Raw genomic sequence first — 15,125 nt, 5'->3', positions numbered from 1 at the left:
AGATCAGAAGGAAATTCCTTAAAGCTGGCCAGATCTTCTATATTTTACCCATAGACAATTTAGTTTCCTTCCTTTCTAACTCCTGTTCCAGTTCCCTCTCCCCCATCATTGCAGCGTATGATTTTTTTTCCTTAAATTTGCAAAGTGGAAAACCTAAGCATAGGTGTGAATGTGCACTGCAGAGAATATACCAAAAGGTTTCTCAGTTTCCTAATGCATGTACTTAATAAGAATGAGTAAGGTTCTATAGTAGAGGTCAGGCCCGGTGTGTTCCTGGTGCCCCCACCAGTTTTTGCAGGATCTAAGCCTTCATTTACATTTTTTAAAATGTTTCTGGTCCTTATGCTTGTAAAGATATTTTTCTGAGCGCTGAGTCTGCAAGTAGGGTTGCCAGGCATCCAGTTTACGACCAGAATGCCCGGTCAAAAAGGGACCGCTGTGGCTCCAGTTGGCACCACCGACCGGACCATTAAAAGTCCAGGCGGTGGTGCAGCGGGAGCCCAGGGCTAAGGCAAGCTCCCGACCTGCCCTGGTTCCGTGTGGGTCCCGGAAGGAGCCACTGGTCCCCCTGGCTCCTAGGCACATGAGTGGCCAGGGAGGCTCTGCCTGCTGCCCCCGCCCCCAGCGCTGGCTCCGAAGCTCCCATTGGCCGGAATCCACAATATTTTATTACCTGCGGGCATGAAGGTAGCATGCGGAGCCTCCCTGGCTGCCCATGCGTTTAGGGGATGCAAAGGACCTGGTGGCTGCTTCCTGGGAGCTGCGGTAAGCGCCGCTGGGACCCCGCATCCCAGACTCCCTTCCACACCCCAAACCCCTACTCCAGCCCAGAGTCCCCTTGCGCACCCAAACTCCCTCCAGAAACCCAAACCCCCACACACACATCCCAACCCCCCATCCAAGCCCTGGGCTCCCTCCTGCACCCCAAACTCCTCATCCCTGGCCCCACCCCAGAGGTCGACTTACAGCCACCACATAATTACTGCGTTTTTTCATATTCACACTTCCTCCTTCTGTCAGTGGTGCGCATCCTCACCAGGAGCGCTTCCACAGACTTAAGAGGGGTTGTGAGGGTGGCTGAGAGCCCAGTCTCTTAGCTCCCCATTCCCTACTGCGAGTCTGGCTGCCGCTGGGGCTCTCAGCTCCCGACTCCCTCAATCTCCTTGGAAAATCCCAGCACTGAGTAAGAGAGTAATACAACAACAACATCTTTATACATTAAACTTTTTAAGGATTAACCACCTAAACTAAAATTCCACAAGATGTCTGCAACTTTGGTTGAAGATTTATGCCAGTGTACTACAAACCCAAGATACACCTGTAGATACGAACAGTACAATAGAAGAAATCATTACACTTAAATCAGTTTTATATAGCAAAGTTTTCCAAAGGTAGCTCCTTAAGTTTTACCAGTTAACATTTCATGTGTACAAATTACAGGTACAAGTTCCACATTTGCACATGCAATTTTTTACCTGAATAAATAACCATTTGTACATGCAATTACATATATTTTTCAGGTGCAATTTAGATGCACAATTTTGAAAATTTGTGTTTGAGAGACCTCTGTTTTTCACTAAGGCTTCAATTCAGAAAAGCACTTAAGTAAGCAGTGAAGTCTATCCTATGCAGGACAGCACTTAGGCATGTACTTAACCTCAATGGGACAAACCCATGTTGAACATGTTATCCTGAATATGAATGCTTTTCTGAATCAGGGCCTAAATAATAGAGCAACAAGTTTCTGTGTATTGTAGGTACTCAATAACTCCACAGGATGGCTTGCGTTAGGATAAAAGAAACAAGAATTAGGCTAGATGGGTTTTTAAAACTTGGGAGGGGGCATTCTTATTCAATTGAAGAGTTCTGCTGACTACAAAAACCAAACACAAAATCTTGGACATGTCCAGCAGAGAATAGATTAAGTAATTTTTTTTCTGGATTAACATCAGCATTACTGAGAGCAGAATTTGTTCCTTTGCATTTATATAGCATTTTACATCTTCAAAACATGGTAGAAACATTAACTAATCATGTTTTATACTCTGCTCATCAACATATCTGACTTCATTGTTACAGAATCTGAGATATTATTGCCAATCTACAGGAAGTACATTTGCAGTGACTTATGGTATGACCTTCAACTCTTAATAGTCTAGAAGCAGCTAAGCATTCTTTCAGAATCTCCAAATATATATGGCTGACATACCAACAGGGGGAAAAATGTTTATTGAAATAATATTGACATTTTAGTGAGGAATTTGAAAAATCTAGGAACATATATGTTTAAATGTTCTCATTAAAATAATTTTGCACCAGAAAATAAAGTGCATTCTGTTTCCTAATATACTTTATTAATAAAATGATAAATTCCCTTCACTATATACAGTCACAACTCTGTCCACACAAAATAAAAAGCTTCAACTTTTCTCTCTCTTCAACAACTAAAAGTTAGGGTTTATCTGTTGCTAGATGGCAAGAATCGAAATCCAAAAGCATCTTTAAAAAAAACAATTCTAACCACAACTTTTTTTTTTTTTTTTTTAAGAGGCCAAGAATAGAGATGGAACCATTTTGATTTAAAACCAGTTCTGAACCACAATGTATATACCCATTCTTCCAAATTCTTATTCTTCAAACTCTAAATTCTTAACACACTAGTTGGAAAGAATAACAAGTCTGAAAACAGTTTCCCTAACAATAACACAAGGAAATCTTGAGATCTTGCCCATACTGAATATTGCCCAGGCAATCCTGCCTGGTGCTAACGCATCCTATCACATTTGATCCAGGCAGATTTGTGGCAGATTTTGCAACATGCTGAACTTTTAAATTAAAAGCAGCATAACTGCTTTACTTTATATGCAGTGGAGTCATAAAGACAAAGGTTATTTTTAATATAACAATTTCCCAAAGAATGAGCTTGGTCCCAACACAAGTTATTTCAAAAAACAAGAGTTTTTCCTTAAAATATTCTAAATGTTTGGTAATATTGCCTGAAATGTTCTAAAACAAAATCATTGTCTGAAAAAAAATAGACACTGAGAAGATCTCACATTAGAACAAAAGAATAAGAGGAAGTAATTATCATACAAGAGAATAAAAATATTAACATTTCTCCCACTGACAATTTCAGTTCAGAAAAAAGGGAAGCTTGGTAATAAAATATATCATATATATTTCAGTTTTTAGCCAGAGCTTTCTGCTTTAACAAAAATTATAAAAACTCTCCAGCATGAAAAAACAAGACCACACCCTACTTATTCCAGCTTCTCTAATAAAAAACAAAAGTCTTCAGAAAAAAATACTAAACTGAGTTGGGGGTGGGGGGGGAGAGTCAGGAATCTAATCCAGAAAGGGGCTTTGAATACCTCTCCTGAACAAGCTTTTTAAAAGGTGACTTGTATTTTTCCTGCCTCTGCAAGGCAGTCTTGAGGTTTTAAGTCATTCAGCAGCTTTTTCCACCTACCCAATATGTCCCTTTCAGTCATACTGCAATGCTGGTTTTGAGGGCTCCATTCTGCTTTACCATAAACTATATTCAGGATTTTCTTCCTAAGTCTTAACCTCTCAAGTGGCAAAAAGCACATATGTGTAATTTAACCCTCCTAAGCAAAGCAAAAAAAAAAAAAGGGAGATAGGAGGAGGAAAAAAGAGCAAGAGAGAGACATGACATGGCGAGCATATGTACTCGTCCAGGTTCCAGAGAGAATCATCACAGCCAGCAGCTCACCGCCTCTAATTTTACATTGATAAACATCAGCCAGCTATTGGCAGTGGTCAAGGAGGCACTGTCGTATTCCTCTCTTACTGGTTCTGTGGGGTTTAGAGAGGATGGCTTAATTTAGAGCAAGTGTCGCTTAGTACCTTGTCCTTAAATGGAAGAAGTTGGTCTCTTCTCAGAAAAGAGAGGAGCTGGGAAGAAACACTCCATTGGAAACAGCCAGTCCAAGAGGGTACAGGCTAAAGTTTTTGCTGAAACAGGTTTATTAGCTTACCAGCTTTTGAAGGGGAATTGTTAGAAGTCTGAATAAGAAATATGACTCAGCAGTACTATGTTTTATTTGAGTCATTAAAAAGTCTAAATAAATACAAACCCAGGGATCATCAACCATTTGGTTTATTTAAAAAAGAAACAAACAAACAAACAAAACACTTGTGACCAGTTTGTTTGCTGGGGTTAGGTAACAGTGAAATGATGAGCTCCTGTCCCCTTATGAGCTCTTGCAGTTGTACCTGCAGTGGCTAACAAATACAGTTTTGAGACAAGTGGGAGACAGACAAAGGAGAAGTAACAACAGAAGTAAAGTATTAAAAATTGGAATGAGCAGCCAAGAGAGCAATGCAAGAAATCCAAAGATTTGCATGAGCGGTGGAAGTCCTGTTCTATGACTTTATGCTTGAAAAGACATGAGCATAAAAGCTGGGGTGAGGAAAGTAATTAAATTTTCTTTTCTTGACTGCAACAGGCGTGCTGATCCTTCTGATGCAGACCCTTGCTGTAGCTCACTGACTAGTGTGCCGCGTTCCCGCTCCTCCCCCATCCCTCCCAGCGCTTGCCGCCGCGAAACAGCTGTTTTGTGGCGGCAAGTGCTGGGAGCTAGGAGGAGAAGCGGGGACGCCGCACGCTTAGGGAAGGAGGCGGAGCAGAGGTGGGGAGCTCGGCTGCCTGTGGGTGCAGAGCACCCACCAATTTTTCCCCATAGGTGCTCCAGCCCCGGAGCACCCACCAAGTCGGCGCCTATGAGTCAGGTAATTGAATCGGACACTGAAAATACATCATAAGCAGAAATCTTAACAGAAATAACAGCATACAAATTTTCCTCCTTTCTCCCTACAATCTTTATGACATGCCACTTCCAACTCATAACTAACAAGATCTGTTTAAAAAAAGAAGGGGAGGAGGAAGGGGAGGTTATTGTAACAGCTAACACTTACTAACAGAAGAATTATTTAAAAACTGAACATTTATAATGAAAATAAGATAGAGAAATCCATTTTGAAAATCTATCACACCCTGTGAGTTAGAGCTGTTTATCCCCATTTTACAGAGGAGAGAACTACGGCCTAGTCTACACTTAAAATGTATACCAGCATAGCTAAAAAACCATACCCCTGACGACACAGCTATGCTCACAAAACCCTCAGTGTAGAGACAACCATACTGACTGAAGAGTTACTCCTGGGGGAATTCCATGCCCCAAAATCCAAAATTCTGCATATTTTATTTGTCAATATAATGCAATATAATCATATCACTTTCACTTATTTTGGTAATATATTTAAACTACCATACAGGAAAAAATAAATCACAATAACTGTTCAGCATTTCCTAAACACATGAAAGTTAAGTTACAAATACTTGGTAATCAAGGCCCTGCATTCCAGTTATAATCCTGGATTTTCATTTAAATTACATTACTTTTATTTTGGCGTTTGGTGTTCTGTAAAGTAGACTGGTTTCAGAGTAGCAGCCGTGTTAGTCTGTATCCGCAAAAAGAAAAGGAGTACTTGTGGCACCTTAGAGACTAACAAATTTATCTGAGCATAAGCTTTCGTGAGCTACAGCTCACTTCATCTGATGCATGCAGTGGAAAATACAGTGGGGAGATTTTATATACACAGAGAACATGAAACAATGGGTGTTACCATACACACTGTAACAAGAGAGTGATCAGGTAAGGTGAGCTATTACCAGGAGGAGAGCGGTGGGGGGCGGGACCTTTTATAGTGATAATCAAGGTGCGCCATTTCCAGCAGTTGACAAGAACGTCTGAGGAACAGTAGGGTGCGGGGGGATAAACATGAGGATATAGTTTTACTTTGTATAATGACATATCCACTCCCAGTTTTTATTCAAGCCTAAGTTAATTATATCCAGTTTGCAAATTAATTCCAATTCAGCAGTCTCTTGTTGGATTCTGTTTTTGAAGTTTTTTTGTTGAAGAATTGCCACTTTTAGGTCTGTAATCGAGTGACCAAAGAGATTGAAGTGTTCTCCGACTGGTTTTTGAATGCTATAATTCTTGACGTCTGATTTGTGTCCATTTATTCTTTTACGTAGAGACTGTCCAGTTTGGCCAATGTACATGGCAGAAGGGCATTGCTGGCACATGATCACATTGGTAGATGTGCAGGCGAACGAGCCTCTGATAGTGTGGCTGATGTGATTAGGCCCTATGATGGTGTCCCCTGAATAGATATGTGGGCACAGTTGGCAACGGGCTTTGTTGCAGGGATAGGTTCCTGGGTTAGTGTTTTTGTTGTGTGGTGTGTGGTTGCTGGTAAGTATTTGCCTGGACCAGTCCACACAAGAGATCCACTTCCTGGACACTACGGTGCTAATAAGCAATGGTCACATAAACACCACCCTATACCAGAAACCTACTGACCGCTATGCTTACCTACATGCCTCCAGCTTTCATCCAGACCACACCACACAATCCATTGTCTACAGCCAAGCTCTGCGATACAACCGCATTTGCTCCAACCCCTCAGACAGAGGCAAACACCTACAAGATCTCTATCAAGCGTTCTTACAACTACAATACCCACCTGCTGAAGTGAAGAAACAGATTGACAGAGCCAGAAGAGTACCCAGAAGTTACCTACTGCAGGACAGGTCCAACAAAGAAAATAACAGAACGCCACTAGCCATCACCTTCAGCCCCCAACTAAAACCTCTCCAACGCATCTTCAAGGATCTATAACCTATCCTGAAGGACAACCCATCACTCTCACAGATCTTGGGAGACAGGCCAGTCCTTGCTTACAGACAGCCCCCCAACCTGAAGCAAATACTCACTAGCAACCACACACACCACACAACAGAACCACTAACCCAGGAACCTATCCCTGCAACAAAGCCCGTTGCCAACTGTGTCCACATATCTATTCAGGGGACACCATCATAGGGCCTAATCACATCAGCCACACTATCAGAGACTCGTTCACACGCACGTCTACCAATGTGATATATGCCATCATGTGCCAGCAGTGCCCCTCTGCCATGTACATTGGCCAAACTGGACAGTCTCTACGTAAAAGAATAAATGGACACAAATCAGACGTCAAGAATTATAACATTCAAAAACTAGTCGGAGAACACTTCAATCTCTCTGGTCACTTGACTACAGACCTAAAAGTGGCAATTCTTCAACAAAATAACTTCAAAAACAGACTCCAACGAGAGACTGCTGAATTGGAATTAATTTGCAAACTGGATACAATGAACTTGGGCTTGAATAAAGACTGGGAGTGGATGTGTCATTATACGAAGTAAAACTATATCCTCATGTTTATTCCCCCACCCCCCACTACTGTTCCTCAGACGTTCTTGTCAACTGCTGGAAATGGCCTACCTTGATTATCACTATAAAAGGTCCCGCTCCCACCCCCTATCTCCCCCGCCCCGCCAGCTCTCCTGCTGGTAATAGTTCATCTTACCTGATCACTCTTTTTACAGTGTGTATGGTAACACCAATTGTTTCATGTTCTCTGTATATATAAAATCTCCCCACTGTATTTTCCACTACATGCATCTGATGAAGTGAGCTGTAGCTCATGAAAGCTTATGCTCAAATAAATTTGTAAGGCTCTAGGGTGCCACAAGTACTCCTTTTCTTTTTGTAAAGTAGACTGTCACTTTAAATTGCTCAGACTTTCACACATGAAAGTCATACAGTTTTGCTAATCATTGTCCTGCATTTTTTTTTTTTACAATGGATAAGTAAAACAGTTCCTCAGCTGTAATCTAAGCCCATTGTGCCTCCCTGGCACAGGGAAAAAAGGGAGAAAGCACATAGACCTTATTAGCTGAGGATTCCATTACTGTCATTTACAATAAGGCTCTTTTACAACACACTGGCAAGCTAAAGGAGACTTAATTGACTAAGAATGGGAACAATTAACTAACAATGGGTACATGAGCAGCCTGCCTGCTTAGTTGTTACATTTCTGCTGTGCCTCAGGAACAGAGCCTGCTTCACACAGCCCTATGCCTCCAAGCCCAGGATGCAGCAACAGCAAGGAGAAGGACTGAGTGAGTCTCTCTCACTCGTTCTCATGCAGGCAGGCACCCAGCCCTGGCCCCTTAAGGTCTCCACAGATGCGTGCACACACACCCAGCCTCTCTCCTCCCTTCCCCTCCCCACAGTGATCTGCTCTCTGCTGCCAGCTGCTCCCAGCAGACTTGCCTGGGCTGCCGTGGAAGAGGCATGTGTTCCCCACAGATTTCTTTGCTCCCCCATTTTTCTGCAAAAAGAAATCTGAGCCAAGAAATCTGCAGAAGGTATGAATTCTGCGCCCCCCCTGCAGGGTTCAGAATTTCCCCAGGAGTAAAGAGTATAGCTAACCTCATTTGGGAAGGTGATGTTCCTATACCAGCAGAAAAACTCCTTCTGTCAGCCTACATGTACACTTGGGGGACTATGCCTTCATGACTATGTGTAGTGTAGACATAGCCTAAGGCACAGAGGTGAAGTAACTTGCCCAAAGCCACATTAGCAAGACCGTGGCAGAGCTTTAGAGCTGGTCTATACTGGGGAACTTACAATCGGCATACCTACATCTATTAGGGTGTGAAAAATCCACTCTCCTGAGACACATAGCTATGTCAACCTAACTTCTACTCTTGACAGCACTAGGATGATGGAAGAGTTCTGCTATTGACCTACCTCTGGGGAAGGTGGATTAACTATGCTGATGGGGGAACCCCTCCTGTAGGTGTAGGTAGCATCCACAGTGAAGTGCTATAGCCAGGCAGCTGCATCATTGTAGCTGCTCCTCTGTAGCAGTTTAAATGTAGACATACCCATAGATTAGACCTACAGTGCAATCAAATCATTTTCATAACATTCTTCAGCTTTTTATATAGTAAAATATATAATGTCATCTACTGGCCCAATAAAGCAAGTGCCACAGGGCTTCTCTCTTACCTTTGCAAGTTCCTCCTGTAATTCTCTGCAACTTTTTTCATTATCCTGGAGTCTCTCAGAGAGGTCTGTAATTACTTTCTTCTTTTCCTCGATCTCTTCATTTAGTTGCTTGTTTGTGGAAAAATACTCTCTTTCGAATCTGAAAAGTTTCAGTGTTAGAACAAGTTTTTCAAATATACTTTTGTCAACCAACATTATATACTTTTAAGTACAATTGACAGATGTACTATATATCGTGTTTTCATGCCATAAGGCTTTAAAACTTGCCTTTACTTTTTTTCATAAAAAAAATCCACTCCTTAAATGAAAGGCTTTAAAGAAATAGTACCTCCCCTTAAGATAACCAGGTGTTTGTACTATGCCTGCAGTCATAAGTAAAATAGGTTTAGTGGTCTTGACGTGGCCTCTAGATTACATTTAATGAACAAAATTCACCACAGTTCAATTACCTCAGAAATTGACTCTTATTCACTCTCCAGGCAAGTCTTGCCTAACAAGCTTTGAATTAAAACGTAACAGTAGCACCCACACTTCAATCTCTTTGGTCACTCGATTACAGACGTAAAAGTGGCAATTCTTCAACAAAAAAACTTCAAAAACAGACTCCAACAAGAGACTGCTGCATTGGAATTAATTTGCAAACTGGATACAATTAACTTAAGCTTGAATAAAGACTGGAAGTGGATGTGTCATTACAGAAAGTAAAACTATTCCCCCCACCCCTCCCACCCCGTTCCTCAGACGTTCTTGTCAACTGCTGGAAATGGCCCACCTTGATTATCACTACAAAAGGTCCCGTTTCCCCCACCACCACCACCTCTCTCCTGCTGGTAATAGCTCACCTTACCTGATCACTCTTGTTACAGTGTGTATGGTAACACCCATTGTTTCATGTTCTCCGTGTATCTAAAATTTCCCCACTGTATTTTCCACTGCATGCATCCGATGAAGTGAGCTGTAGCTCACGAAAGCTTATGCTCAAATAAATTTGTTAGTCTCTAAGGTGCCACAAGTATTCCTTTTCCTTTTAGTAGCACCCACAGTGTCTATATGAAATCTGGTTATGTTCTATTCTAAATTGTGTGGCGATAGGATTTTAATACCAAAAAGATGTTCAAACAATCATCTAACAATGGTTTAACTCTAAATGCTAGGGACATTATTACCCTCATTACTCACTGTCTCTGGAAGCGATGTCCAAGAGCTCAGAGTGAAAAATCCCATCCTATTCCTTGCTTTTAGAATTTTAACAGTGGGATCTTCCCCTGAATTTATTTGTTTGTCTATTTGCTGTAAAGAATGTTTATGCTTTATGAGCCATCCAAGACAGACTTGTGGGACAAGGGAAATCATCACTGAGAGAAGGGAAGTTGTTCCATGGCGGCAGTTTGTGGCTTGGGAGAGAACACAGACTGTTGAATCGGTCTAAGGCAGAGGACCACAGCCTTGTAGTGTGAGAGAGTCAGGGCTCTCTGCACTTTTGGTCAGAGGGAATCCTGGGAAATGCAGTTCCAAGTGCCAGAGGATGACGAGATTTGTAGGCCTCCACAGCAAAGCATAATGGGAAAGGGGGTGGCAAGATAGTAGCAGTCATCTTCTCCCTTGTCAGAGGGAGGCTGAAGATGCTAACAGCCCCTCTGAGTCAGGGAGAACTCTACTTGTTTGCTTTAGACTTTAATCACCACATATTTGAGGAGAGTGAAAACTCAGGAGTAGTTGGGAGGAAGGAACTCTGGTGAGGGTCTGTTTCTGTTTCTTTTAAAACTTTATTACAAGACTTTCAGTTTGTCTGTTTGACTGTAAACTGGCACTTCTCTGGAGAGAGTTTGGGTTCTCTGGAGGAAGAACTCATCTTCCCAACCCTAGGGAAGGCTGTTTTTGTTTGTAAAATACTCAATTGGCAAAAGTCGTGTTGATACACCAGCTAATAAAATCACCCAGATCAACAATTGAGGGGAAACAGTAGAACGCTACTGTTAAGTTCTGATGCCAGAGTTGATAATCCTTTCTCCATGTCTAATGTACTAACCAAGCATGTTAATTAAGCTTTAAAATGAGTATGCCATTTGTATCTGGCTATTTTATTTTGGTTTTCTAATTTTTCAATCCACCCAGTAGGTTTGTTTGGTTTTGTTTTGTTTTTAACAATTTAAATATAAATATATAATTAATAAAGGTTTAGTACTTAAATCTATAAATCAGTAGCTCAAATTCTAGTGGTACCATACCTAACAGTTATGTCCTCTCACAATCCAGTGTTAGTTTATCAAAATAAGTTGCCATACTCAAAATATATTTCCAAATATTTCTAAAAGTAATTCTAGACATATACAATTGCTGCTCCCTAAGGCAAAATTGGCTATTCATTTTTTCCTGTTTTTCTCTTCTCTTTCCAAGCTTAGGTTTAAGACCAAAAAAATATTATACTTTTGTTATGGTTATGTAAAAACCTTTATTTTTCAAGTCAAAGAAAAGCATATCTCTTAATCCAGATAGTGATTCTGATATTGATCCATCAGATTATTATATCTGAGACAGTTGAATGCAATTTAATATTAATTCAATTATTCTTATGCTAATATGAACAATTACAATATAACAGACACTGAGATTTTGTAAGTCTGTTTTTTCTAGAGATATTTTGAAAGACTTATTAGCTAAAACATGGTTATGAATTATTTTTAATTTTTGTCAACATTTTGAATTATGATTTAGCGTAAATTATAAATTTAAAAATAAGTTTGGCCTTGGTGTGGAGTAGATTGCATTTAACAAACAAAAAATTCACCACTTCCATTAGCTCTGAAGTTGCTTCAAGACTGAATGAAGTCTTGCCAGTTTTAACCATTATTAAACAGTAGCACCCAAACTATCCATGTAGTGTATATTAACTCTGGTTGTGTGCTATTCTAAATTGTGTGTTGTACAGTTTGAACAATTTTCAAAATTTCAAACAGATGTTCAAACAATTGTGAAAACATGATCTAATTCTATACGGTTTAATTTTTATTCTTAAATCGTTATTATAATTTTGTTGCCAGAGCACATTCAAATATCAAATCAACTAAAACATTAAGACTCAATATCACTGTTATATTGGTATGTGTTATTTCCATTTCATAAAGGTGTAAACAGAGGCACAGACAAGTTAAGTGACTGCCCAAGGCCATGGAGAAAGTCAATAAAACCCAGTCTTTGAATGTCAAGCCCCATGCTGTAATCACTAGACAACTTTCCATATTCATATACGATCAAATAATGCTAATGTACTATGTCCACAAAAAACTATTAACACACACGTATATGGTCTGATCTTGCAAGGCTCTGAGATGCCTCAGGTCCCACTAAAGACAACAGGAGTTGAGTGTGCACAGCACTTTGCAGGTGGCATGTCCCTACTAACAATAACAGCCAAGGCAGAACTTAGAGTTATTTTAATAAAACAAAAGTAATGGAAAGTCAAATAGTACTGAATCCAAGACACTGTTTGTTTTATTCTCACCACCCAATTTTATATGTGGAATAATTTAGGCGATCTTAACCTCTTTTTCGTTTAAAAAATAAAAGCGCCTGTGAAATTTTTCCATCATCCAACTTTTGCTTCCAGATTAGCAATGGACCTTGCTTTACCATTTTTTTTTTTTTTTGCATCCTGTTTTAACGCAAGAGCTCTGACAGTTTGGAACACTAAATGTGAAGAGAAAAAACAGAGGTATATCAAATATCGGATGGGACCTCTTTCAAATGACCTAGATCAGATACAGGCCTTCTCTTTTTCCTTCTCTTTGCAGTGAAGCATGCTGAGGAAGCCAGGGATACAGAGTCCTTTTTCTACACCATCCCATCCCCTTCTGAAGTCTTGCCAGAGTCCAAGATTAGGAAACATTCCAGAGGTAAGCATTTTGTTTTACTTTTGGATGTTTGCTTGGTCTCAATAGACTTCTGATGTAAAATGCAGTGGTGGAGAGGACAAACCAAAAAACAGAAGAATTGTAGCATGGAGAGGGGAAAAAAACAAAACAAAACAGATGACCACAGTCAGTGGGCAAACCTGATAGAAACAAATTAGGCTGTTATGGGATAATTGAAGAGCATTCTAATGCAAGGGTACTACTTTGCTTTCTAAACATTCCCTTTTGATAAATCCGGACCTACTGATTACCACAAAAAACCACAAACTTTCATGGTGGGGACCATGTTTATATAAAAAGGCTGTGAATGCGAGAAAGGAGGTTCATGAGACAGTTGCATGAACCACCTCCCTACACATCGATAATTACATAAGATCCCTGTTGCAATTACAGCCGTTTCTTAAATGAAAAAAATATTTATGTATTTTTAGATATCTTTTCATAAGATTTAGCAAATGAAAGCATGGAAAAGGGACAAGATGTATGTGAACACCTGCAAGCGTTCCATAGATCACAGCTTAAGAACCTCTGATCAAAACACAATATTTGTGCAGTTTGAAAACAGCTGGGCGGGGGGGGAGTGTGTACTAGAAGAGTATGACATTTTAAAGAAGAGAGAACAGGACAAAGCTGCTAGGAAAACTGTATTGAAAGAGTAAATATTTCCTGGAGGAAGTAAAACATACTTAAGGAAAGGATAGTGGAAAGAGAAAGCCTCTGGAAATTTTACTAAAGCAGTAAAATATTTTCCTTTAACAGTCATATTAGGACAGCTAAAAGAATAAGAGATAATTGGTTTACTAAAAAGAAAAGGAGTACTTGTGGCACCTTAGAGACTAACCAGTTTATTTGAGCATGAGCTTTCGTGAGCTACAGCTCACTTCATCGGATGCATAGCATATCGTGGAAACTGGAGAAGACATTATATACACACAGAGACCATGAAACAAAACTTCCTCCCACCCCACTCTCCTGCTGGTAACAGCTTATCTAAAGTACTACTACTTGATCACTTTAGATAAGCTGTTACCAGCAGGAGAGTGGGGTGGGAGGAAGTTTTGTTTCATGGTCTCTGTGTGTATATAATGTCTTCTCCAGTTTCCACGATATGCTATGCATCCGATGAAGTGAGCTGTAGCTCACGAAAGCTCATGCTCAAATAAACTGGTTAGTCTCTAAGGTGCCACAAGTACTCCTTTTCTTTTTACGAATACAGACTAACACGGCTGTTACTCTGAAACTTGGTTTACTAAGTTTAATGGACTTCAGTGGATTCTACAGTGTTCTAGGTACCAAAAGGGAGGAGGACTGGGGACTGGAAGATGAATTATTCAAGTTAAAACTTTAGGAGCCTAAAGTCTCTGCCATGTAGCCCCACAATCTCCAGCCTTAAAATCACTTTCTTGGTTGATTCCAAGATCTTCAATGAAATAATCTAAGAGTTGGATTCACAGACTTGATACCACGTACAAGGATAAGTTAATGGGGAGAGTAAGAGCAAAGTAGCACTGACAGATAAACTAATTAACATAAGCTTTGACTAAAGCAGTGACATATGTATGTAAATGGGTTCTCTCATAAAGGAAGTTTAATGCATAACACAAAGTTCATCAATATTTAGACCAAAGACTGTAAGATCAAGAGTACGCATTCTACTTCTCATCCCAAATTTATTATGCCATAAATTGTAAAACTATCAAATTCATACATTTAATGAAGTTTTACACAAGGTGAAAAGGAAAGCATCAAAACAAGTTAAAATATTGCAGAAATGTCCCAAATGAAAACAAATTAGCTCATGTAGGAAGTCACTGAGACAAATCAACATTACAGTGTATTTAGGAGGAGTCGCCATTTTTAGATCAATGAATTTTTCCAAAATCTTCATGCTTGCATCCAAGTTAACAGCAGAGAGCAGAGTCTTGGGATAGTTGAGTTCCTTGGTTAACTCCACCAAAAATACACCAGGGATAAATTTGGCCATTTGTGTTTAAGAAAGGGAGCCCCTTTTGTACTGAAAAAACCCCTAAGACATTCTAAAGTGGCCAGGCACCAACCAGGGAGGCTCATTCCCCAGTTTTAAGTGACACCTGGAGCATGCCATATCAAACAAAAGGTGTATTGTGAAGAGTTCAAGCATACAACTAATTAGAAACTAAGCACAGGATACAAACAAAATAAAGTTTATAAACACTGAAAGTCTGTTTGTGCTGATTATAGACACCCAGTATGCTTCCCTGAGAAGCTGGCTCTTCCCTGAGCAACTGTTCAAAGCTAT

General features: G+C 40.1%; 1 protein-coding gene across 33 annotated transcripts in view; it reads right to left on the bottom strand.

The window, feature by feature from the left end:
• Positions 1–15,125, bottom strand: part of CCDC171 (coiled-coil domain containing 171) — a 258,335-nt gene that overhangs the window by 192,877 nt on the left and 50,333 nt on the right. For all 33 annotated transcript variants that reach the window (XR_006290939.1, XR_006290938.1, XM_043546855.1 and 30 more), the window contains one exon: positions 8,937–9,075. Coding sequence is in view for 31 of the 33 variants with exons in the window: in XM_043546855.1 (XP_043402790.1) it covers positions 8,937–9,075 (139 nt within the window). In the remaining 2 variants the exon portion in view is untranslated. The remainder of the gene's footprint in view (positions 1–8,936; positions 9,076–15,125) is intronic.

Source organism: Chelonia mydas, chromosome 5 (assembly GCF_015237465.2).
Source record: "Chelonia mydas isolate rCheMyd1 chromosome 5, rCheMyd1.pri.v2, whole genome shotgun sequence".
Taxonomy (NCBI): Eukaryota; Metazoa; Chordata; order Testudines; family Cheloniidae; genus Chelonia; species Chelonia mydas.
Note: the sequence above shows the minus strand (reverse complement) of the source record. Positions and strands in the feature narration are given on the sequence as shown.